This window comes from Muscardinus avellanarius (genome assembly GCF_963383645.1).
Source record: "Muscardinus avellanarius genome assembly, chromosome: 17".
Taxonomy (NCBI): domain Eukaryota; kingdom Metazoa; phylum Chordata; class Mammalia; order Rodentia; family Gliridae; genus Muscardinus; species Muscardinus avellanarius.
Window position 1 is genome coordinate 30871503 of NC_137803.1, and position 27163 is coordinate 30898665.

At 43.8% G+C, this 27163-nt stretch overlaps 1 protein-coding gene across 2 annotated transcripts in view; it reads right to left on the bottom strand.

The window, feature by feature from the left end:
* SETBP1 (SET binding protein 1) overlaps nucleotides 1-25373 on the bottom strand; it is a gene marked incomplete at both ends in the record, with an annotated part of 355245 nt that extends 329872 nt beyond the window's left edge. For both annotated transcript variants that reach the window (XM_080714810.1, XM_080714809.1), the window contains one exon: nucleotides 24891-25373. In XM_080714810.1, the coding sequence (XP_080570936.1) occupies nucleotides 24891-25373 (483 nt within the window). The remainder of the gene's footprint in view (nucleotides 1-24890) is intronic.
* Nucleotides 25374-27163: the final 1790 nt, after the last annotated feature.

Consider the following 27163-nt stretch of genomic DNA (forward strand, 5'->3'; position numbering starts at 1 on the left):
TTGTCTATCTACTCAAGTTTGAGTTTTAAAGGCAGATGATATATATTATCTCATTTTAAGTAGAGTTAATGACCATCTGCAAAGTAGATCCCTTGATGTTGAGTACAATGACTATCTAAGAAGACACACGTTAACTAAGCAAGTAAATATCATTAAGAAACATTGAAACAGGTAGCCAGATGCACTCAAACTTGATTACTTGCACTAAAAGCAAAAGAGCGATTTTCTCCTAAATCTCCATCCCTTCTGAAATTTTAATAAATTGCAAATAAATTTAGCACAGAGAAATGTGATCACATCCATGGAGATGATCAATTCTAGAACCACTACTCTGTAATAGTGAAGAGCCACCAAAATCCAGAAGATTTTTACTTCTGTCTGTCCCCTGATTGCCCTGTTCCCTGGAATAAATCAGAGTACAAAAGAGGAATTTGAATAAAGTATCCACAGTGTGCAAAAGTATTCACAGTGCAAAAGAAGTACATTATTCTGTTTCTTATAAATAGCATACTTCTAAGTAATGAGTCTTACGTGAGAAAAAAGACTTTGCTTTTCTTCCTGAGATTTTCTTCATTATTTCTTCAGAGTGAATCTAATAGTTGATAGCAGAGCAAACCGGGGAATGCATGAGTGGGACTTTAAGAACCTCCTCTTAAATCAAGTCTCTATTCTATTGGATATGATAGCTCATAGTTTTAGTTTGGGCTTTTAGAGGGGTGGCATCAACTCTGCAGCATACCCTCTGTGTATGAAGGATAGACTGAGAAGTAAGGGGTACAAAGAGGAGTACTCACAGACAATAAGAGAAGCAACAACTAAGCCCAGACTGTCCAACAATAAAAAGGCCACTCACAAAGCACCGTGACAGCTGGCTGAACATCTGTCAGGGATACCAGGATGTCCCTTTCACCTTCAAGAATCTAATTTTACAATCATGGTAGAAATTTCACGTTTAAGGTTTTCTGAGAGCTTGATGAAGACAGGGTCGGGGCTGCTTAGAGAACTGTTAGTTTTGCTGAAGTTGCATCTCAAACATTCAGCTGGCAACCTCTTACAAATGCAGGGTGTCTGCCTAGTTTCCACTCCAGGGATTATAAAGTAATGTGGCCATTCAGTGAACAGGCTGTCTCTGGAACAGTCAAGTTTAAAATCACATTTGAATGAACCTTTATGGAACCCACAGACATTAAGCAAAAAATCCTTAAGATGCTCTCAAATGAACCAGAAAGGATGAGATACCCTACCTCCAGACTTGGAGCTCCTTAGATACCATTTATCCTAACTTCTTACCCAGATTGGGTAGCAAGCCAAGGACAGTGACAGTAAAACCATAAAAAAATGGTTTTGTTTGTGTATCAACACTCACATAAGCACACCCACACATAGGCACACACACACATTCCCACACACGGGGTGACAAAGAGTTTGAGTGAAATGTGTGTAACTCTTCCAGAGAACAAAAACACTGAGCTAACCAAATGTTCCGAAGTAGGCTTCACTCTAGTTAACAAATGAACGTGCTGGAAAAGGACTTCAAAGACAAGGGTCTGAAAAGTGATACTGAAACAAATTTAGACAGACAGACAGACAGAGAACAAATGAGAGGAAAGAGCATTTAGACAGTGCCTTAAACGTCCCCAGATCCTCTGACTACCATCATCTTCCCAGCACCCCTCACCCCCCAGACAGTAAAGTTATTACAAAGTGGTTTATCTCCCTGGTTGACCCCAGAAGTGAAGTCAGAACTCATAGGGAAAATGTGGGGGACATAAGACAGTTTAGCCAGACCCTTTAATTTTGGGGTCTTCTCTACATTTTATTCTAAAAACAAATTATGCAGCAGAGCACACAGTTGTGTGGCTTGAGGCATTTGCTAACCAGACCTTTATGAAGTTTTTGTGGACCTTAAAAGTTTAATAAACTTCAAGTACAGGTCATTTGGTATCAAACACTTGATGAAATTAGAAGGCAACATGATTATAGTTTGTGACCTCTAAATTGCCAATCGGAGGCCCTACACAGCCTGTAATGAATAGGAACTTCAAAATAATACTGACTGACTTCAAATGCTGTCTTCTACACACTGGCTAAGTGCAATTTGGCAAACCTATTTGACATCCCAATTAGGGTTTTGGGGAGGTTTATAATACATTTATAGGTAAAGGGTTTAACTTGGTACCACAATATAGATCTTAAGAGATGGCTATTATTCAATTATTTGTAGTCTCTATCAGTGATTTCCAACTTCTGGCCTTGCAAGACAGCAAAGTTCCTACTTTTCTTAGAAAAAAAATAACATGTATCTAGCACTATGAGAACTAAAATTCAAAAACCAAAAAAGCCACTTATAAATTGTTTGTTATGACACACAAGTTAGTTGTTTAAGTTGAAAATTTTTATAAGAACTTCATGAGGCTTTTGGAATAATCCGTGAATTAGAAGGGAGGACAATCCTTTTTGAACTTAAAAGCCAGAGAACATCAGAGAGGAAGGAATCTTTTGTGAATCTTCTCAAGGTCAAACGGAGGGCATACAACCTGATTTCCTCTAGGTTACCTGAAAGCCAGGAAAAGTCCATCCCCTTTAAAGCTTCTCATGCCTCCCTCCACACTCCTTGCCACCGGTACCACCCCCACACCCTTTACTAGCATCTATTTCTAAGTAAAAAAGGAAATTGTCTAAAATTGAAACTGCTTGAGTCTATTATTGGTTTTGGTGACTGTGGGAAGAAAATGGAGGAGGGGTGGGGGTGAGACATGTTGATGAAAATAATCGGAGTCATCACTTCCTGGAAGAGGTGTCAGCGCACCCAGAGCTCACTGGGATGTCAGGGTGAGGGGATGTGCAGTGATCCCAGCTAAGGGACCCCCTCATATGGCACCCTGACTATGTCAATTAACTTCTGGGGACTGTCTCTGCAAAATGACCCCGAGGACCTACCCAGAGCCTTTAATCCAGAAGGTCCCTTTATCCAGAAGTTTCCTTTAATCTAGAAAGGTTCTAGTAAATAGCCATCACAGCTCCTTACTGTTAGCCTGCAAACCTAAATGCACTTGTGCTCCTGAAATATCAGAACCATTTCTTGCAAGTAAGAGCAAGCAGGAGGAGAAGCTGGCCATGGTTGAGTCAAGACACAGCTGCCTTATTTCCTAACTACTTCCTCAAACCTTGACTCTCCCCCCCTACTGCGAGCACACACCCTGCCCCAACGCTGCCACGCTATTCCTTGGGCGGTGCGGGGCCACCCCATTAGAAACCAATGCCCTGGCCAAGCCAAACCTAGCATTGTAATCACTTTATCTGCTCTCTTAGATGCAAAATTATATAAAATTATTCACTAAACTCTGAGCAGACGCGGATGATTACAAGGTTTAGATGTTGAAAGAAAACAACAATAACAGCATCCAATCAAGGGCGTCACGTGGTGTTGGAATCACCTGCTCCTGGATCTCCCTCCTCGCGCAGTGAGGGACTATGCCCTTTTCTTATGTCTGATGTTACCTCTCGTGGGCACTTACCAAGCCCACCAAGCTGTGATCCTCGTGTGCTAAGTGAGTGAAGAAATGAATTCGGTGCAGCCCAGATGAGGAGATGAGGGAGAACAACCCATGTACACAACACCACAAACTGGCTTTCCGCATTAATTTAATAATATTCTCTCTCATTCATATTCACCCTACCTCCAGTCCCCACCCCCACTCATTATGCAGTCTGACTGAATACCACTCAAAATATTTTCTCAATTAGAAGAGAAAACAGGAATTTGCCACTTGTCTGCCTCCATTCTGTTGCCTGTCAGCCTTCAGCAAATATTTCAATCCTGGGCCTTTGCCTGCTGCTAACCCCTGTCCTTTAACCTTTGACCCTGCCCTCTTCAAATCCTCTGGTCTTTGCTTTCTCATCCTCCCAGTCTCAAGGCTCCACACCACACTGACTTCCCAGCTACTAGGCTTAACCAGGGGGAGGTACAGTGACACCTCTAAAGCAATTAAAGGCACAAGAGTGCTGCTGGGATCTGCTCATGTGATCACATGATCAGAAAAATTAGCACATCACGGTAGACAGGAGACATCCTGTAGGTGGGCTCCACCAAAATATGCCCTCCCAGATTCAGCCTTCAGAGCTTTTCCTCTAGTCTAAATCTATCCCCCTGCCCCATCTGAGCTGCCTCAAATGGATACAGCACTGAGAATCAAGGCACAGGGAGTGGCTGTGAGAGCTGCTATTCAACTTTTTTTCAATGTTCATGTTCAGCAAAACCACTTGGTAACTTCCTACCAAGTCCCTGCCCCTGCCTCCCCTGTCCCAGCAGCTTCCCTGGCTCTAGCTGACCTCCCCCTTCACAGCCCGTATCAGGACCAGTGGACATATCCTTCCCTGTCCTTGTGCGTGTCCACCAGCATGTGAGAGGTGCCATTTCCGCATGTTTCTATGAGTAGGGGAGGAAGGTGGGACCATTTGAGGGCTTTTTCTATTGCAACGACTAGCTTCCTGTCTGATAGCACTCCTTCCCATGTAATTAATTGTGCTGTCTCTTGGCTCGTTAGCAATGAGCAGCTCAGGTCCCAGGCAGCATTATTCGGGGTGAATCATGTTTAAGTAACTGCCTAACTAGTGGGTCAGTTTTATCTTTTGTCTTGCCTGCGACCATTATTTAGCTGGTTCTCAAAACGCCTGGCAGTGAAGCTTTCCTGTCAGGCCAGTGTTGAAAGACAAATGCTTTCTCTTCTCCCCACCCCCATTGCCAGCCCCTCTTCTCTGAATGCTGCATGCACAGGGCAGCTGGGAAATAAAAGGGTCCTTTATCTGATTTTCCTGGGCAGAGGCATGGTGGGTTCAGGAGGGTTCAAGAGAAAAGCGTCAGACTGTAATAAGATGGGCCAGGCAAGCAGGCAGGCGGACTCCCACGCGGGGGCAATGGCTGGCCTCAGCAATTGAGTGTCTTGTCTCCTTTTTAGCAGGCAGCATTGTGATGACTAGAAAGAGTGTTTTTTTTCCCCCCCAGACAGGCACTGATTGGTCATGTGATCTTGGATAAACCATGAGACTCCGCTGACCCAGGCTCTATGTTCTCATTTGTGAAGGGAAGACTGCTCTAAGGATTTGCAAGGTCTCCTTCTGCTCTCACGGTCTTTGTGTATCCACCAAGCAATGGGAACCAATTTGACCTTCTCACATGGCGATGGAGAGCACTGCCTGATAGTGTGGAGAGGTCTCCAGAAGAAAGGAAAGCACCAATGCTCTTTAGAGCCAGAATTTTCTTCCTACAAAGGAAAGTAAGCAGCAGAGAAGAGCCCATTTCACAAAAGGAAAATTAAGGTGTGGGGAAATGTTGGCCAATTAAATTGCCAAAGCTATACAACCAACTATTGATGGTACTAGAAATGTAACACAGAGGAACTCCAAGTCTTGTCCAAGATTCTGATCCTGTTACATCAGGATCATAGGCTGTCCATATGATGAAGAACATTTTTGTTGTTTAATTTTTGGACACTTGCAGTTGCCACTCTGTTTGGTCAACTGGGACATCCTAGAAGCTGGGTATGAGAGTCCTTCTGATTATATATCCTATACATCATATTTTTCCTGAGGCCTTCAAAGGCAAGGCTATGATGACCATCAGACTCAAAGATCAGACTTTCAACGCATGTCCTCCAGACCTTTGTTCATTGCATCTACAGCACATGGCTCATCATACTTCATGTCTCCATGAAAATTTCTGGAAGTCAGAAGTGATATTGGCCATGCAGCCTTTGGACTCCTACGACACCTGGACACCGCTTGTTGAAAGAAGATCAGCTGTAAACATTTGCAGAATGACTGGAGGTAAAATAACAATATGTTCAGCACAGAACAATTCAGTCACGCTGGTGGCAAACACTGCATTAAGACATAAGTCTTAAGTCCATCATGAACTGCTCTATCTCCGTCTGTCTCTTGCCCCTACAAATCATCGATTAAGAACTTAACAGTTGAGGCAAAAATGAGAAAGAAGTCAGGGTGGCAGGAGAGTCAAGGGATGGGATCCCAAGAAGGTAACTGAAGATGGGAACAAGGAATGTCACAAATTAATATAGACAGAATATCCCAGGACTCCCCCTCCTCCTCTTAAGACCAGAGGCCCTCAAACATCCATTTCAAAGGCAAGCCAATACTGGGTTCTTTTCAACACATACATACATGTCCACACAGATGCTTTCTCACCCACCGACACATGTCCAGACACCCTCTAGCTTTCAAATGATTGACAATATGTAAATGACTAGAAGCCACAAAGATTTGCTTTGGTGGGAAGCCTGAACAAACAAGGAACAATTTTGCAAGTGGCCACAGATGGCTTAGCTTTTCTGCTTACAATGGACACTAACAAGATTTGCCATAACTAATTCATTCTTTCACACCATTGCCCTATTCCCTCACCTTCTGAGGATAGGGAAAAATTCTCCATCATGGTCATCTGCATTTTTTGTTTCTAACACATGAAAAAGGGCACCTCATTTCTCCACTCTGTGTATGGATGGATCCTTTTTACAGCGGTTAAAAAGACTGAGAGGAGATCGTGGTAGAAGCAAAAATATGCTCGCTTTCCCCACCCTCCTACTTACCTGAAAGTCTTCTTTGGAGAATGATAGAAGAGATTCGTTAGGTCCTGCACCAAGCTAGAGATTCAGCACTAACACAGGAGTGACCGGAAAAATATAGACATAACAAAATGGTCTAGAAACACATGGTAAATAGATCAGATGAATCCAAACTTCCCACACTATAGTCAACAACAGATCCAAAATGCAGAAAGTTTGGGGCTTTTGTAGCCAAGAAGGATAGGTCTGACGAGTCTTTCCTCAGCATGTGCTACACTCCAAGGCAGAAGGCTGGACTGCAGTGTCTGTGTATACTTTTGCTCTTCTTTATTTAAGACCCTTTTAGGGCAGATTACCAAAGTGTCGCAAAGATATCTATAAATTCGAAAGAAGGAGTTTCAGTAAGTTCTTACTTAGAAAATGACTGACTTTCTCCAAGTAGTGGGAATCAAGATGTTTGAAGCAGCCCTTCTCACCTCCCTGAAGGCTCTCCCCTCCTCTCAGTTGGGAAAAATAAAAGCATACTTGCACCCTTCCCTGGGTGCTGACATCCATTTAGGTTTGGCCCCTGGGCTTGTTCCCCTCTAAGGTTGGCTGTGTGATGACTTTCTAAAGCATGTCTATGTACATTCCCTCATTCTCATTCCCTTCCACCTATGAGTTAGGGGTGCTCCAGGATTGTACTTATACAATAGTCCCTCATCTGACCTACCAAGGCTAGTTTCCACTCCATATTTTCTACATGTTTCCCACAGGCCAACAGGTTAGGCTGTCCACCACAGTCAAGGTGTATCAAGAGCAATTGTTCCTCTCCAAAATGGTTCAAGCATTCTCTCTGGCCACCTTTTCCCTCCTGCTAAATCCTATGCTTTTTCTGAGGCCTGGCCAAGCATCCCTACTTCCTCCATCCCTCCTTGGACTCTCTCACATCCCCTAGCGTCTGGCATAGCTTCAGCATCACCCTTGGGCCCAACCTCTCCAAGATGAAAAACTCAGAAGGCTTCTTTCAAGGCCAGGCAAGTCAACATAAACCAAGATGATGGCTCTGCCTTATTAATTAATTAATTAATTATTTTATTTATTTATTTTGCTACTGGGGATTGAACCCAGGGACATTCTACTCTGAGATACACCCCCAGCCTTATTTTTTATTCTTTACTTTGAAACGGAGTCTCACTAAGTTGTCAAGGGTCTCCTGAAGTAGCTAAGACTAGCTGCGAACCAACCTGCAACCCTCCTGTCTCAGCCTCCCAGGTACGGGGATTACAAGCGTGCACCACCATGCCCAGCTCTCTGTCTTCTTTTATCTGCCCAGGTACCTTTGTAATTTCCCTTTTTCATCCCTCATCATCATTCATATCAGACAGTACCAAATATGTTTACTTTTCCTCCAAATAAATGTGTACTTGATACCTACAGTAGCCGGCTATTGAGAAAACTATGCACATTATTATCCTGGTGATTAGATAAAATTCATACTTATAGATAAGTATGTCTCCATATACTCATAAATGTGAATACCTACTTATATGAATAAGTATCTCTATGGAGATGCCCTGGACTATTAGAATTGGAAAAGACTTTAGTATCTTCTACTCCAGTGCCTTCATTTTAAAAGATGACTTCTTTTAACAATAGACAGTTGATACACAGATGTTTATGAGCAGAGATAAAGTCTCCTGCTTCTCAGGCCAGGACTCCATCAGGTCACATATACTAAAACCTCTCTTCCTCGCAGCACGCGCGCACACACACACACACACACACACACACACACACACACTTATGCTTTGCAATATGCACACAGAAACACACCACCATCTTTAGTTGCACTTCTCAAAGAAAGGTGATGAGGAAAGGGTACAGATTCATGGGGAACCCTTTCGATGCTCCCTCGGTTGGAACATCTCTTCATATTTGTCCTCCTGTGCAGATCTTTGCCTTTGCTGTCTTCAAGTTATTTGCAGGGACCCTGAGCCCCATAGCTAGACTGTCATCTGAGAAAAGAAAGACAAGCTCTGAGGACCAACAATCATCTCCCCGCATTAAATAAGGTGAGTGGAAGCAGCCCATGCCACACCTTCTACCAGGGCCCTGCCAGAGAGGAATCTGCTGCAAGGCTAAAATTGGGAGCAAAGGTCAGCTGTCATTTAGGAATGAAGCCAGAGAGAGAGGCAAGCCTCCAGAAGCTCAGCACCTGCTCCTCCCTGGAGGTGGAGCGGGCACAGCTGGCCAGCCTGGCAGCCTGGGTCCAGGCTCACCTGTACAGCTGTCTCTTGCGGGGTTCATCAGTGAGTTCAATATGAGTAGCAAGCTGCTGGAACAACAAACATTCTGGAATGGTCCTAAAGTGGCAGGCTGGGTTTCTCCAGAAGACTCTCCATCCTTCTCTACCAAGGTGACTTAGACTGATGAAGCCTTTCCAAGGCAGCCCTGACCCTTGAACTGCAGCTGTCTTGCAGGCACACCTGTCCTTTCCTGCCCTCCGCTATCCTTCCCATCCTCACTGTGGAGAGGCCAGCTCTCATGTGGCCTCTACCTCGCACCTGATACTGGGCTTTTGCCATGCTGGGACCTTCCAAGTTTCTCGGATGTCTGCTTCTATCTCCTCCGTTTCTTTTCCTGGATTCTGTTCCCCCTGCCAAAATGTGATTTTTTTTTCAAGTTTCTGGCCAAACTTTCAATCCCCTTTGCTATTCTCTACTGGGCATTTCAAGTACATCTCATAAATTAGATACATCAATACCACAAGGTCACACACATTTCCACCAGAATGCATGCATCTTTCCACTCATCTTGCTCTGCTACAAGGTGCTTTTCTTTCTTTTTCAATTAGGCGCCACTGTCCTTATCACTGAATCAAACGGGCCAGTCAGTTTCAATGAATTTTTTGAGAATCTCTGACATCTTCCTTCCTAGCTGAGTTGCTATGGAGAAACGTTAGACTTCATTCCCATTTTGATCTAGCTTACAAGTCAGAAAGACAGCACTACCCCAGTGGGACATTTAAGGAACAATACTCAGTTATATTTCTGTAACGCTGTCTGGCATGCCACAAACAGTGACTGAAGGAAATATCTTTGATTGAATGGACAAATAAATTAATGACTGACTCAATGATACTGGTGGAGAGAAGAGCACTTTAAGTGGGATAATTAGCATCAGCGGGGGCATCCAAGTACCACTCAGCTGAGCTCTGTGACTCTTACTCTTCCAGCACATCCTTTGACGGCTCAACAGAGCCCAATACTCAGCAGCCAAATGTTCCTTTTGGTACTTCCTTCTGCTCCTCCTGTGCTTGAGCTCTGGGTTCTCGAGCCTTGGGTGAAACTGAGCTATGGAGAGAAACCCTTGCTAAGTGCAGCCCATGTCAGCTGGTGGGACTGAACAGAGGGACAACTTCAGAATGTAGAAGGCTACACTGGCTAGCACCCAGTCTGTGGACATCCACCACCCACCAGCACCTCCCTTGCATCCAATGAGCCCTTATGCTAACTTCAATTTTCCCTAATTGCTTTGGACAAGATTTATTTTAATGCATAGATGTCAACAGCAAAGGAAGGAATGGAAAAAGCATTTCATATGGCGACGTGCTCAGCAAAGACTTTATTAGACAGTTTCGTGGGGCAAAGTTTAGTACATTGCTCAGTAGCATTGCTATATTTTTTGTAATCTGCATTAATAAGGGCCTAAATGTATGTTAAGAAATTCAAATACACACACACACACACACACACACACACACACACACACACACACGACATCTAGGAAAATAGTATGTCCTAAGGGGAAGGAAGCAAAAGAGAAACCTCTGAGATGTCTGTCTGTCTGTCTGTCTCTCTCTCTCTCCTTCAGATGTTTATTTTATTTTCTTTGCTGCCTTAGGAGAATCCTCAGTTCCCCAATGATCTGGTCACAAGGCTGGCTCCACAGTGGGGAGAAGGAGAAAATGATGTGTTGAGAAACAGCTTATGAATTTTATTTCCACCAACTGACAGAATTCATCATGTGTTGGTTCCCTGACCCTTGCTTCCATCACCAGAAAGGAACAGATGCACTCTGTCTTTTGTAGAGGGCCACCCTCTTGCACAGGTCTCCCAGGTATAGAGAGTAGTGGGAGCAAGAAGGGCAGATGCCACAGGCTTCGATGTCACAGGATAACCCAAGAGGATGCATCTGAGCATCTCCCAAATCTGCCAGGATAAGTTGTATTCATTTGGGGAAACACATTGAGAAAAGCATGTGCTCCAGGGAGAGAAAATACTAGAAAGCTCTCAGAGCACTTCACCAAAGTTTCTCTGACTGCCTTGGCATCCAGCTGATGTTCCACCAACAGAGAAGTTAAACGATGAAGGAACTCCCTACTACAGGTCCTCCGAAAGGAGGGCCAGCCTGTGAGGATCCCCAGCTCCCAGCTTAGGCTCAGCTGCCTGCGTGCTCCCTGAGGAGTCCAGGCAGCAGCCAGAGAACTGGCAAGGCTAACACTCTGCGCTCACCATCTCCTGGCTTCCTTGCAGACTCCAGGCAGGTCCCTGGGAATCTCTGTGACTTACTGTCCTCATCCATAGAGAGAGGATAACAACATCTACCTGTGGTGGTGGGGACGATTTGGTAGACTATGCCTGTCAGGTGTTTGGCAGAGTTCCCAGCTACTCTAAATACCAAAATGCTGGCTGTTTTTATATCCAGGAAAGCAATGTACACAGCCAATGGGGTTCCTCTGTGATCCAGACTTTCAAAAAGAATACCCATCCTACACCTCTGACAAGCAGGTCATATTCTTCAGTGAGAAACCAAGAAACCTAAGAGGCTGACTCCAAGGACACATCAAGAAAAACTCCAAGGACAGCAAAGCCTTCCTGTAAGCAGCCAGCAGGATCTTGGTGTGACTTCCAGGACAGGATGGGGACAGTCAGAGAGACTTTTGTTAGTAATGGCTTTTCCCCCCCTCTTTTGTTTTTGTTTTTTTCATTTGGGGAGGAGGTATTGCTTTTTTCTCCTCCTACCAAGGGATTAACATGTAGGTTCTTCAACAAGGGGGTCCCCCATTTCCAGCTGGCGGCAGCAGCTGCAGCCTCTGACTGTCTGCAGAATGGCAGGGAATCGAATCAAAAAGAAAAGCAAGTGGACAAACCTTTCCTCCGGGAGCATGAAACACAAACCAGCCTTTCGCCAAGCCCGGCAGACACCAGCCCTGATTGGGGGTTGCCTCAGAACAAAGGGAAATTGGTATTTAAAAAAAAAAAAAATCTGAAAGCCAACTCAGCAGATGGTTTTTTCCTGGGCTCCATTGGGGGGGGGGAGGGTAAGGGAGGGATGCTGGGATAACACAACTGCCACCAGATACAGATGACTGAAAAGTGACAAAGATGGCCAGCCAGTGCTGACCTCTCACCTCGGAATTTCACAAAGGGCAATTACACCATGTGGCGGGTATCTGCGCTCTGCAGCCGACCACTTCCAACCTGCAGCTGTTGTCCGTCACAGCCATGTCTGGGGGCTTCATTAACAACAGAGGAGAGAGGCTGGGCGATGACCGGACATTAAAAGAAGTGACAGAAAAGTTTAACGGGAGGCTTTGGTGTGTGAGAAATTTACTACCATGTAGTTATGAAGAGGAATACCTTCTAGTTTCACTGCCCAGTAATCATTTCAGAACCTCTTTATAGCCAGTATTCCCTCAGATTATCTTCAGAATAATATGTGGGTGGAAGAGATATATTATTTGTTTGTTACGTATGTGTATTTTTGTGTGTGTGTGTGTGTGTGTGTGTGTGTGTGTGTGTGTGTGTGTATTACTGGGGATTGAACCCAGGGGCATCCTACCTCTGAGTCACACTCCCAGCCACTTTTACTTTTTTTTTTTTTTCTTTTTTGCAGTACTGGTGATGGAACCCAAGGGCATTCTACTTCTGAGATACACCCCAGTCCTATTTTATTATTTTATTATTCTTTGTTTGGAAACAAGGTCTCACTGAGTTGCAAAGGGCCTCCTGTCTCGGCCTCCTAAATGCTGGGATTACAAGCGTTCGCCACCACGCCCAGCTTTTACTTCTTATTTTGAAACAGGGTCTCACTAAGTTGCTTAGGCTGGCCTCAAGCCTGTGATCCTCCTTTTTTGACTCCCAAGTATTGAGATAGATTACAGGCATGTGAGTTATATTAATTCCTCATTCAACATATATATATATTAAAGACACAGGGAGGACTTGAACTCTGAACACCTAACTTAAAGTTAAACTAAAACTTAAAGTTTCAGGACAGGCTTATGGAGTCTGGGAAGAGGTATTTCCTGAAGCCTTCATTTTATTCCCAAGCAGGACACTTTAGAATATCCTGTATATAACTTCTGCTATCCCACTGCTTCACCTGTGCAACCCTCCATCCACACTTCCCTGCCACCAGGACCTGTACGGTGTTTTCCAGCAGGGAGATGGCCATGGGGATTTGAGGATGGAGCCAAGGACCCTAAGATAAAGCTACAGGTTTATCCATAGCCTGTCTGACAGGCAGAAACAACTGGGCAACAAGAGACACGACTATTCTCTCCTCGAAGCTACATTGGCAAGACAGCTAGGTTAGACTTTTTCAGTGACAGCCTCCCACCGCTATAAACCAGAGGACCTGAAGATCTGAGTCCTCCATGCCCCCCAACATTCAGTAATTAGCTGTAACCTCAGGCAAGTCAATTAAAAATAAAAACCCTGAGAGTCTGTGGCCCTAGTCTATCAGACAAGGAGGATGAAGAGCTACCTTACTGCATTATCTGAGCAAACTAGTACGAGGCCACAGTTGGACAGATATTTGTGCTTTGTAAAGGTGCGAGACAGATGTGAGGATTGCTATTAATTTTCCATACCATACGCTAACTGCAGCACATATTTTGACAATTTATTATTCTGCCTTGGGTTTCCCCCGAAATGTCCTGAGATTGATTTTCCTTAATAAGATCATTCTGTCCCCCAAACAGCACTTACACTGAAGACACAGCATAACTCTGAAGATACAGGTAGAATTTAGATGTCTCAGCTCTGCCCCTGTAGCTCTAGATGGGGACAAGAAAAGCAAGAGGGAGGAAAGATTCCAAAAGTTTCTACACAACCAGCTCTGAATGCATAGGGTTGAAGCAGAAGCTATTTTGATAGAGACGGTACTTTCCATAGAGTGTCTGCATTGGCAGAGAGCTAACAATAACTTGTTTAATATCCAAGCTGAGGAACAAAAATAACTGACTTTTATATTAATAAAAGATATAACTCCTGTCCTCAGAGAGCTTATAGCATAACTGAGAAGAAAAATAACTTTACATTTAACAGCTCTTTTATTTAAATAAAGGATTCCGTTATGGACATGAGAAACCAGGTTCAGAGTCTGCAGAGTGCCCTGTCTTGTGTGGTCTCTCCAGAAAGAGCTTAGAAGAGAAATGCTGTCTCACATGGGGATCTTCACATCCAGAGTGCCTTGTGACTGTGCTATCTGTGCAGTCTCTAGACTCAAGTCAGATCACCCAGCTAACATTTATTCACAACTGCCTAGAACTGTAGAAAGAAATAAGAATGAGCCCAGCCTGGAGGCACATGCTTGTAATCCTAGCATTCTGGAGGCTGAGACAGGAGGATCGCGGTTTGCTAACAGCCTCAACTACTTAGTGAAGCCCTCCGTGACTTAGGGCAGGGGGTATAGCTCGGAGGTCAAATGCCCCTGGGTTCTATCTCCAGATCCCTTCAAAAAGAAGAAGAAGAAGAAGAAGAAGAAGAAGAAGAAGAAGAAGAAGAAGAAGAAGAAGAGGAGGAGGAGGAGGAGGAGGAGGAGGAGGAGGAAAAAGAATGCAAACATCTAAATGCTCACCCAGAGAATCTATTGAAGGTAGGATATAATGATTTAGACCATCAAAAATAGCATCAGGCAACGTTTATTTGGAGAGTTCCCTTGACCTTGATTTCAGTATACAAAGCTGCCAGAAAGCTTGTATCGCCCACACTCATCTCAAAAGAGGTCTGCTTCTACAGAAGAGCAGAGGAGGCTATTGCCCCTGGCACTCTGTGGGACCGACCTCCTGGCACTGTACTCTTCCCTGTGACCTCTCCTTGCCTATGCGTCTTAGGAGGACACTGGCAAACCAGTATTCCTATCATTTGACATCAAAATGGTTTGTCATCAGAAATCCAAGGAACACTTTCAGGAAGTGGAAATATTTAGGCTTTAAAAAGGGGATAACTTGCTGGGTGTGGTGGCGCATGCTTGTAATCCCCGCGTCTGGGAGGCTGAGACAGGGGAATCACACAAGTTTGAAGCCAACCTCAGCTACTTAGTGAGGCTCTCGGGGCAACTTAGGGAGACCCCGTTTCCAAATAAAATATAAAATAGGTCTGGGAGTTTACCCCAGAGGTAGAAAGTCCCGGGGCTCTACCCCCAGTTCTACCAAAAAAAGGGGGAGGGGAGGGATAATTTTAATGTAATATAAGAAACAAGAGCTAAATCAAGAGGTAGCAATTCCTTCCTCTCTCTCTCTCTCTCTCTCTCTGACTCTGATCAGCAGCTATGCATTAACGGGTTGAGAAAGCTGGGTATGGTGGCACACATGTGTAATTCTAGTATTTAGAGGATTGAGACAGTAGGATCACAAAGTTTTCAGCCAGCCTCAGCAACTCAGCAAGGCCCTCTGCAACTTAGTAAAAGATCCTGTTTCAAAATAAACCAAAAAAATAGGACTGGAGTATATCTCAGAGGCAGAGTGCCCCTGGGTTCAATTCCCAGTACCACAAGAAAAGGGTTGGAAAAAGATGTTTTGCTCTTTTAAGAGGGAAGCTGGACTAGAAATGCTCAGAAGCACCTTTCACTTTAGTGATGTCCTTCATCCTGAAAGTAACTCAACCATGGATCCATTGCTTTGGACCTAGACCCTCTGTTGTCAGCCTTACCCTACTGACTGACCTAGTGTCTGATTCTACCTGTGTCCTCAAGGGATTTAGCCCCTAGTTCTCAGGTTCCTTCTAGACTCTTAGCCTCAGCTTTGCTTATAATCCCATAGTACTTGAAGCCCAGACAAACACTAATCTAACACATTTTTTGTGTGTGTGGTAGTGGGGATGAAACTCAGTGGCATTCTACCTCTGAGCTACACCCTCAGCCCTATTTTTTATTCTTTATTTTAAAACAGGGTCTCACTGAGTTGCAAAGGCCCTCACTAGGTAGCTGAGACTGGCTGTAAACCATGAACCTCCTGTCTCAGCCTTCGAAATACTAGGATTACAAGCCACCACACTCAGCTTCTAACATTTATTTAAATGACAGCAATCATGCCAGGTGTGGTGCCACACACTAGTAATCCCAGTACTTGGGCAGCTGAGACAGGAGGATTGCAAGTTTGTGGCCAGCCTCAGCTACTTAGTGAGGCTCTTCACAACTTAGTGAGACCCTGTTTCAAAATAAGAAAAAAAGATAGGGCTGGGTATTCAGAGGTAGAATGCCCCTCAGTCCAATCCCCAGTTATGCAAAAAAAAATATGGCAGCATTCAAGTACGAAGACCAGGACAATTAAGACAAAAATAAGTCAGTTTCCATCCCTCTCGCCCAGAAGAAACAAGGACAGAGAGATGATGGCAAGTCCCATTGCATACTCCAATAGATCCTGTTCCCTAACACACAAGACCCACCACAAAAGCAACTGCTTCCACTTGGACTCACAAGGGCCCAAGCTGCTGTAAAGAATGCTGAAAGTCCTGAGCTGGGTGCTCACTTCTAACACTGAACAAATTGACTAACTGCCCTGGCATAGGAGACTGCTCACACTCCTGGGAAATTGTGTATTTGTAGATGTTTACTTCTTATTGGCAAAGCACAATGGACTACATTAAGGGACAGACCCACGGTCAACCTCCTTTCAAGAATGCTCCACCTACCTACGACCACCTCTCATCCCTCACTGTGAAACTGGCTAGAAACTTGTGGCCAGCAAGTAAGACCAGCTGGGAAAAAAAAAACAGAGTCTAGAAAACAAGGTCCTGTAGGGCATGGTGATGACACTTATGATCCCAGTACTTGGCAGGCTGAGAAAGGAATGACCGCAGGTTCAAGGCCAGTCTCAGCTACTTAGTAAGGCCCTCTGCAACTTAGTGACATCCTGTTTTAAAGTAAATTAAAAAATAAAAAAAATTAAAGTAGGCCTGGGGGTATAGCTCTTAGATAGAATGTTTTTGGGTTCAATCCCAAGTAACACACACACACACACACACACACACACACACACGAAAAGAAAAAGAAAGCAATGTTCAGAAAACACACCAAAGCAATGTGCATTTGATACTAATGATAGTTATCAAATGGCCTCACTAGGTGGGAACTGCTTGGACTTTTCAGAGTAAATACAGGCCTTCATTGTTTCCCCTGGCTAGATCACAGGCTGATGGGAGGTAAGGGAAGTTGACCCTGGAAAGAAAGGACAAGCAAAGAAAAAAAGAAAAAACCAACAACTCGAGACTTCAGAGAGTAATGTACACTCAAGTTGGGGGTGGGGACCTTGCCTTCCTAAGGCAAGGTCCACTGGAATACCAAGGAGTTGGGGAAGGAACGCTAGATATGATGCAGCGCACACCTCCTGCAGCGCAGAGTCCTGGATGTCTGTGTTTGGGCACACAAGGGTGGCAGGTTTCACTTGCACTCCTGCACCAGAGTTCATAGCCTCAACAGCCAACACAAAATTCAGACTTGTGCACACTCAGTATGATACAGTGAGACTAGGCACCCATGCGGTTGGGGTGTCCTCATGCTGTCTGCCTGTATACCTTCTGGGGACCTGGCTCTGTTAACTCCTACCCTCTCCTCTGCCCTGGTCTCCCTCTGGCCACTGATTCTTCTTTGGGAGTGCCTAAAGCCTTACTCCCTCCTTCTAAGTCACCCAAAGGGCCATACAAGTTGAAACTCATTCCTCATGAAGTTGGCCTTGTGCAAATTTTAATAGAAATTTTTGTTTTATTGTGGATAAAGAAAATACCCTAAAATTCCTAGCATTCAATGTCTCATGTTGTTTGTTTTCTTGATTTAATGCTATCAGAATGAACCAAGGGCACTGGCCTGGGCTCTGAGAACCTCCCTGCCACAGCCCTGTGCGCTGTGCCCTGATCAGACCCAGGATTTCCTGGTGGAGGCCACGTGTGTGCACTGAACAAGCAAGACAGGTGGGGACACATCCTGGGATGTTCGACATGTTGAACTTTGAAGGTGGGATGTTTTTGACTTCAAGTTGCAGCAATCAGAAGAGTCAGTGGATGGGGGGTGCGGTAGGGCAAAAAGAGATTGTTTCTCGTGCCTTTTATTAAAAATCAAAAAGGAAACACAACTAAAGGTAGCTGGGAGTAAAGTGCTCAGAGCCCTTTCTGCGGGTGCGGAACCACAGGGATAGAGAAGGGGACCTGCCCTGCAAAGGCCAGCAGCGTGGCAGGCGCCAGCTGAACCCCACTTGGTGGTTCCTTTGACACACTTTAAAACTTTCATTTTGAGTCATCCTTTGTGCTCAGCAGTAATCCTGGTCTGGGAGATAAATGACCACAGAGATAAAAGACCTTTGAACCATCTCTAAATAAATCCCCACAGCAATCCCCAATACCACCACCAAAGAAAAGCAATAGTGATACACTCAACCAGCAGATGTGTGCACAGGCACCAGCAGTAAGACCCTGGAACTAGACCCAGATAGTGCTCAGCACAGCCCATGACAACAGGGGCGCCCAGCACTGCCACGGCCCCTGCACCTGCTCTATGCCCTAACTCGGAAAATTCCTGAGTGGTCAGAAAGGAGCAGACAGTAGACAGGAAACAGAGCCAGGCATGTTGAGCCAGGGTTTGTCCTAAGCGCCTGCAGGGCACTTTCATCCTCATGATGACATCAACAAGGAGGTACTGCTGTCCTGATTTGTACGCAGTAAGAAAAGGGCTTCAAGAGGCTAAGTAACTTGCATGAGGTTGTACAGGGCCAGGAGGTAATGGTTATACAGCAGTAGGGCAGAAGAAACCGTCCTGGAATGAGGGATCCACGTGCCCATCCTCTCTCAAAGCAGAGAGTCTCCCTCAAAGATCCTATACTCCACATCTGGTTTGCACCGCAGGAGCGCACTGGACACACCTGGGCAATGGATGACTGTCCGCTTGAACAGAACACAGTTTTACTGTTGGTTATTCTACCAGACTTATCCTCAAAGGTAGAGAGTTCACTCAGGAAAATCCAAAAATAAACCAGTAAGGTAATACCAAAACCAAGATGGAGCTGGACGTGATGGTATATGCTTTAAACCCAGCCTTCAAGAGGCTGAGACAGGAGGATCGCAGTTCATGGACAGCCTCAGCTACTTAGTGAGGTCCTTTGAAACTCCAGTGAGACCCTGTTTCAAAATAAAGAATAAAAAAATAGGGCTGGAGGGATAGCTCGGAGGTAGAATGCCTCTGGGTTCCATCCTCAATACCGCAAAAACATAAAAAATTAAAAACCAAGTTGGAACAAGCCAGCTTAATATTTTAAACTCTCAGAAGATTCCAAAAGCAGAAAGAAAAGAAAAATTATAAGAGGTGATGCCGGTCTACCAAAAAATACCCAAGTAGCTTCATGGAATATAGTTTCTGTTAATCTCACTACTTTTTAAGCTCAACTCTGACATTTGTTCCTATGATTTCAGACCTCTTGACATTTGGGGCAGAAAGAAATAATTTGATGATGGCACAAAGGGTCCAAAGAGAGGTAAAAACCAATCTCCATTTATAGTAAACCAGTATTCTTAAAGAGAGTCTTGCCTGTCAAGCAGAATGGCTGCTAAGGTTTCTAGTTTTGAAAGTAGAAAAGAGGCCTTAGAGATCAAAACCTATTTTTATTTTCCCCTTCCTCCGTCTTCTTTTTCTTTTTGCTATGCGGGGATGTCAAGCATTCCTGGTGGAATTATTAATAGCAAAGGCAGAGTAGGTACCCAGGGCTCCCATCCCGAAGTCCCATGTGTTCCCCTCATTCCCTGAGCTCGACCTAGCCAATGTCCCCTGAGGCTGTTCACCCTCCTCCATGATGCTTTAGCTAGAAAAGAAAATTTCCAGGCACTCTGATGAATACATTGAAATGTGTTGCTTTAAAAGAAAAAAAATTAATCTTTGCAGAAAACAAAAGTAAATTTAAACAGGAGGAGAAATTTTAGCCTTTTGTGAAGAAATACTAGTGACACCTACCTTCCTGGCCTGGTAGAGGAAACATGCAGAAAGAAAAGCTCGAACTCCCAGGAGTTAGAAACATCATGTTCCAAACCCCCGAAATATAGAAGCCACGCCCTTGAGCAAGCAGGACATTGGGGAGTGACAGAGATGGTACTGGGCAAAATGATGATAAGGAAAGACACATGAACCACAGGAGGGTGGCTCTCAGATAGATGCTCAAGGCCGCTCACCAGAAGTCGGACAATCTGAGCCTTTGGCAAAGCAAGCCACCGCTCCCTTCCTCTCCAACACTGTCTCTGGTGCCTCCTCCTCACCTGGTCTACCAAATTGCTACAACTATAAAGTGTCAACAGAGAAATGTGCCACTTGGCATTCTCCAGAAAAAAAATGGGTAACTATAGAACAGTCCCCCTTCAGAGACAAATTAATATCTTAAAGGCTTCCTCGTATCACTCCTATTCTAAGCTCCTTTACACCACATCACAGGCCCCCAACCACCCTCTCGCCCCAGGTCAAAGCCTACTACTGAACAGTCCTGTTACTTACAAAAATAAATCCAACCTACTTCTTTATTTGATATCCATTCCTTTCTACATACTGATGCCAATCTCACTTTCCATCTACAGCACCTAAACAATATTTTTTCTAACCATGCATGATGCGTTTGGCCCAAAGAAGGTGTTATTTGAAGAGTAGGTAAACAGAAACAGGGTCCATCATGCTTCCCAAGAGAGGGCTGCACTCAGAACAGACTCAAGCATCTTCACGCAGACACTTGAAGATGGCCGAGGTGGGGTCACCGAGGTCCAATCCTCATCATACTTCTCCAATAGCAGGAACCTGGTAGAGATAAGGTGGAAAGAAGTCTTTGCTCCTGGAGGAAATGCTTTCTACTGATGGAGCTGGCCAGGAGGGAAATTAAATCCAAAGAAAAAAATCAACGTTGTAAATCAAATTTAGAAATAGAATAAGGAGAAAAAGATGTCTTACAAGTCCCTCAAACACCCTGAAATACTTGGAATAAAGAAAATTACGTAGTTTGGTTTCCTATCTTTTGGGTAGATACCCAGAAATAGTATTGCTGGATCAAATGATAGATTTGTTCCCATTCTTCTGAGGATTCTCCATACTGTTTTTCAAAGTGGTTGCACTAATTTACAATCCCACCAACAATGTCTTAGTTTCCACTTCTCCACATCCTCACCAGCATCTGTTCACCATAGCCAAACTATGGAACCAGCCAAGACGTCCATCAACACATAAATGGATTACAAAACTGTGGGATATGTACACAATGGAATTTTACTCAGCCATTTAAAAAAATCTCAATTACATCATTTTCAGGGAAATGGATGGAACTGGAGGATAGTATGCTAAGTGAGATTAGTCAGTCACAAAAAATAAGAAATCAGATGCTTTCCCTAATATGTGAGAGTTAGGGAGAAATGGGTCATAGGAGGAACTCTAGATGAAAAAGGAAATCCTATGGAGGAGCAAACAAGACAACCTAAAGGAGGAGAAAGGAGGGGGGAAGAGGAAAATCTCTAAAACACACAATGTAGTTAAACATATCGAAGTCAACCACTAAGCCAAGCAAGGGAAGGAGAGATGGGGAGGGAATGGGGTGGGAATTGGGTAGGGGTTAAATCAGTGATGTGTACATGTATGTGCACACAAGTTTTTTACCCCAATAGGATGTATGAATATAATGCACCAATAAAAATTTTTTAGAAAAGAAATTATGTCATTTGCAGGGAAATGGATGGAACTGGAGAACATTATGCAGAGAACTAGCTAGTGATTTGTAAGTCATACTACCATTTTCCTACTGCGCTTTCTTTTTCTAAAACCAATGGAAAAGAAAATCATGTGGGATCCAATATAAGCTGTCTTTGCCTGAGGCTGTCAAACAATCACTTGAACAAAATTAATTGGTTCACTTTAAAGGAAAAAAAAAACCCATAATGTAACACCCGATTTCCCCAAACTTGGAAGCCAAATCATTAAAGACAAAACCAAATAAAATAAAACCCTTGTTATCCTGAAACACTATGCCTTTCCTGAGTCCAGGGTTGATGAACAATTTTCACCACAGTCAGATAGTAAATAGTTTACAGTATTGCAGGCCACAGCACCTCAGTGATAACTACTCACCTCTACAAAAGCAGTCATAGACAAAAAGTAAACAAATGGATGTGGCAGTGTTCCAATGAAATTTTATTTACGGTACTAAAATTTGAATTTCATGTTGGTTAAACATATTTCAAAATAATATTCTTCTTTTGATTTCTTCTCATCTTTTGAGAATGTAGAAATCATTACTTTCCATGTGGGCCAAACATAAACAGGAAAGGATCTTGATATGGCCCCATGGGCTATAATTGGCCAACCCCTGCTCAAAGTCAGCACAGACAATTCCCAAACAGGAGTCTCCACCAATTCAAGATCAGATCAACAGGGCCTCCTGCATAGCTCCTAATGTGAAACTTCTCAGGGCCTACTCCATCTGCATATCATAAAACAAAGATCCAGAGGTGGGAAATGAGTGATGTGTGCATGTATGCCTCCACCATCTTGTACCCCTATTAAAATGTGTGACTACAAGGCACCAATAATTAAAAAAAAGATCCAGAAGACTCGATTTCAGGGTCAGATGCCAATCTGTTAGTTACAAAATTCCATCTTATCTTTTCCTTATCCATGTTACTAATTAAGTAACAAAATTCTGCAAGCTCATGCTACGGAACTTTTTCTACCTCCCAATCCCAGCTGCAGCTTTTGCTTATGCTGATTGCAAAGAAACAAGAATCTGCAGTATAATAAAGTTAACAACAGTCTAATCCAGTAGAGATCAGAGAATATTCTTGCCATCTATCACATAATTACAACTCCACGCTGATAATTTTATTCATTACTTTCTGGCAAGTAACAATGCTAGGTAGAAATAAATGTATGAAGGATGGAGAAACACAATACGAAGCAATATCCTAACAATTAAAAGTTTCGTAGGATATTCTCATCACACTGTCATTATAAACCAGCATTGTGTATTGAAATTTGGCCTTTCTCTTTCTTCTTTTTTACCTCCTCTAATTGTTGAGGCATAGAAATGTTTCCTTGGCAAAGCACATATTCAAATAAACAATCTCTTATCTCTTTCCAATAAAGCTCTTAAAGGGCACTCAGTTATTTGGGTGAGAATGACCAGCCTGAGAATGTCAGCTCTGAGAACTGAAGTCAATGACACATTTCAATTTTTATATCATTTCTATGTTACAAATTCCATGACATTATTCTGAGGCATTCCAATGGGCAAACGTCTATACTTGGGAACAATCTGTGGCAATAGGAGCAGTGATACCTGATTGGGGCAACTTATTGTCCTGATAATCTTTATAGTGCAGTAAATTGGGTTTGCACACCCAAACATGTGGGCTGCTCAAATGCTCAATGATGAGGATGGAGGGAAAACAGTTACTACAAGTAACAGTTTTCAGGATTGCCCTCCTACACAAGAATTCAACAACACAAAAAGAATTAGCCATCCCAGTGGCCAGAAACAAAGATACTCATTTTCAAAGCTGAAGTCACCAATCTCTGAAGCAATGTCTCGGGAAGTGGAGCCTGGTGTACTTTCTTACAGAAATTTCAAAAGTTTCTGTGTGTATCCAGAAAACTTTTGGTTTTATGACAGAAAACCCAGAAATCACAGCAAAGCCGTAATGCGGGGAGGGGAAAGCAAAACCTGTATGTTCTAGCAAAACAAGCCATTTCCTAAAGATTACTTGTGTCTCAAAATGCTAAAGTAGGGTGACCAACTGTGCCAGTTTTCTTGGCTGTGAGATAGCTCCTGGATGCAGGATTTTCAGTTTTAAAACCGGGACAGATTTCTTGGGAGGACAGCAAGTTAGTCATCCTAGAAAGTTTCTTGTAGCTCACATATTTAGATTTTTAAATTCAACAAATCAGTCAAAACACATGGCATGAAGAAGGACATGAGCCTATGCTGAAGAGTTAATATGATTTCTAGTGGTTTTATTCAATACGATTACTTCAGACCTCAACAAACCACTGGCAACAGAAATATTACAGATGATCTCTGGGACATAAGGTGAGTCTCAGAGATCATGTGCCATGTAACTTTTAGCTAAGGGGCCACATGAATAATCACATGTCAAGGAGAGAGACTAAGATTCCGATTATCACTTACTATGTAGAACCCCAAAACTTTGTCAGCAAAAGTGCATTTTTCAAAGTCATACTCAAGCCCCATGTTTTTTTAAAACAAAACAAAAAAAAATATCTATATACTTAGGCAGTCCTCTGCTATCATAGCTAAGTGCGACATCCCTTCTAGGAACAGAGGCCACTGTAACCCCCCCTAAAAATTTTCAATGAAGCACAGACCTATTCCCAAATGACACCATTCAGCCCCAGCAGCTTTGCACATTTACATTAAATTTTAGAAAGAAAATGACAACCAGGCAAATTCATTCAATACACTGCCTTAATAGGCTATGATGTGTTAGACAAAGATGTGGCCCAATCATCTATGCTCTGCCTCCTCCAGTTCCAGTTCTAATGTTCATCAATCGTTTTCAGGAGGAGGGTCTCTCATCCCTACAGGAGCCTTGGTTACTACAAAAACTGGACTTTCTCCAGCAGGTGAGTGATTCATCTTAGGAAGACATAAGAGTACTAACGATTGAAATGAAAAAGAAGTCTTAACACTTCTTGGCGTCTCTGATTGACCCGTTTTTCAACATCCCACTCTTGACTATGAGAACAGATGCAAATGATAAAGCAAAACAAACAAAAAAAATCCCTCAAACTTTTGTTAGGGCTTGGCTGGCCCAGCCAATCGGCTGCTATGCAATTAACACATGCTTCAGAATTAGAATTCTGGTAGATATTTTTTCCAGGTGAGTAGAAGATATAATAATAAACTGGACAATATGTCGAGATTATATCGGAGGCATTTCTTCTCAGGCCCTAAACATCCCATCAAGGAGACCAGCGATTCAGAAGTGAGTAAATAATATACATACAGACTTTGGGAAGTTGAGTATTAAAGCAAGAACTGAGAAATAAACCCAAGGGCTACAAGACAGAGCTTCCTACCTTCTTTTTGGAGTGGCTTCGTTCTTCCTCCTTTGTAGCTTTGCTATTTTTCCCAGCGCGGGACACCTTCTGGTCCCCAGACTGCTTGATGGTGATCTTGATCTCCGGTGGGCATATATAGTTCTCCAGATTCTTTGGGGGTTTCTTAGCCCGCTTAGTGGTCTGAATCTTCAGCTTCAGACTTCCCTCCGTGAAGTTCGCCTCCTTGATGGAAAACTCCTGCTCTTCCAAGCCGTCTCCCGCCACCCATTTCTCACTGTCCGCATTGGAGTTGGAATCCACATCCCGCCCTGAGCCCATTTCATCCTCCTCCTCAGGCTCCATGCGTTCTCCGCTCACCGGGATGCCCTTCCCAGGTCCTGGAGCTGAGAGCAATGGTTCTGCACAGCCAGTAGCAGCCGGGGCCTTGGCTGAGGAGACCGGCAGGAATTCCGACTCGCCCCCTCTTTGCCGGGAGCTGCTCAAGATTTCCCTGGACTCCATGACAATCCTGCAGTCTTCAGGAGTTCTCAGGAGGGGGAAGTGAGGGTCAGGGAAAAGGGAAAGGTGAGAAGAGAAGACACCCCAAAATCCAAGAACAAAGGAGTCCAGCTGCAGAGTTCAGAATTCCAGGGATGGAGACACGGTGAGGTGTTCAGAAGAGATCAGATCTGCAACTGAGAAGCAAAGAGAGAATTAGCTAAAGCAGGAAGGCGAGTGACCCCAAAAGTTACTTCATCTAAGCTCCATGGGTCCCTTCCCACTTATTTATGGTATCAGAAAAAAAAAATGGTGGAAAGAAATCCAACCAGAATACACACGAGCCCAAAATGGATTATACTGGACCAGAGGGGAAAACACACTCACATATGCCTTCATAATGGGCTGTTATTAATTTTCATGGCTGCAGGCCCAGAAATAAAGGTAAGAAGGGTGAGTCCTCTGGCCAGTAACATGCTAAAGAGAGGTTTCTCAGCGCAAAGCCACAGCTGGCTGGGTCACCAGTAAAACAACCAGGAGGAAAGAGAAGTCTGAAGTGTTGATGCTCAGGTCTGTGGGAAATGCAATTGGATGGCCTCTTATACCACTCCCCTCTCCCATGTGAAGAGAAGTCTGCAAAGCTGAGGACAGCCCCCAGCTGTTGGGGCCAAGCTTCCACCCATTAGAGGAAGGACATTCAGCCAACCCCGTAACTGTTCTTTATTTCTCATTTTTCATTATGTATTGTTTCAATCATACAACGTCTCCTTTCCATTTCTGAAAACACATGCAAAACTTAGGTGTGTGAGGCTTGAAAAAGGAAAACGTTTCAATGGGAAATCACAATGCTGTGATTAATGCTCCCATTGACACAAAAGATATTCAGTCATTTTCAATTATTGAGATAAAAATGGCCATTCTAGACAATCTTAAGTCTCTTCTTTGTTCCTTACATGAGGTGGCTTTGTATCTACATAGTACAAAAAGAAAAAAAGAAGAGGAGAATTTTATTGGCCCTTGGAAGTGACATGAATCCCCCCAACGCCTTCCCCTCTGCTTTTATCCAAAAGAAAACGCAAGTCAAGCTCTTTCCGTATCATCACAGGAGTAGCTAAACTACTCATCCTCCTTACCTACCCCATATCCCACTGCTCCCAATTTCAAGCCCATGATTTTAAAGTTCCAAAGGAAGGCTGAACTTCCAGACCTCCTGTCCTCCCAGCCCCAGGCTACAGGGTAGATTGCTCAACACTCTCTCCATCTTCAGCAGAAGACATGTATATCTGAGGTTTCTACCTCTAAGTTCATCAATTTAAAGAACAGGGTAACGAATGTGCCCACAAGAAAGTGTCCAGTGATACCTGCAGATACATTTAGAACTGCCAAGACCAGGAAACCTGAAGACAGGGCATGTCTTCTCCGTGTGGAACCAACACCCTTTCAGCTGACGCCCAGCAAGGAAACCAGACAGGAAAGGGGAGGTGGCTTCCACACATTCCTAGGCTCCTCAGAGATGCCAAGGAGCACACAGGACTCCTGAAAACTGTCCAACCCCGCAAAAAGGCGCATTTATGGCTACTTCCACTCAGGAGAAAATCCAGTGAACACAGTTTTTTCTGGAAGAGATGATAATGCCCTAATAAGAGCAACTCCACAGGAGCTGCCTCCAAACCATCAACAGCCAGTCACTCAAGACATGCTACAAATGAGACAAGGTCCCCTCTGGAGGGGACACTCAGACCAGAAGACACTTGCGATTTATTTTACTTATTAGATTCTTTTTCTCATCTAGACTATTTTGACTACCTGCCCCT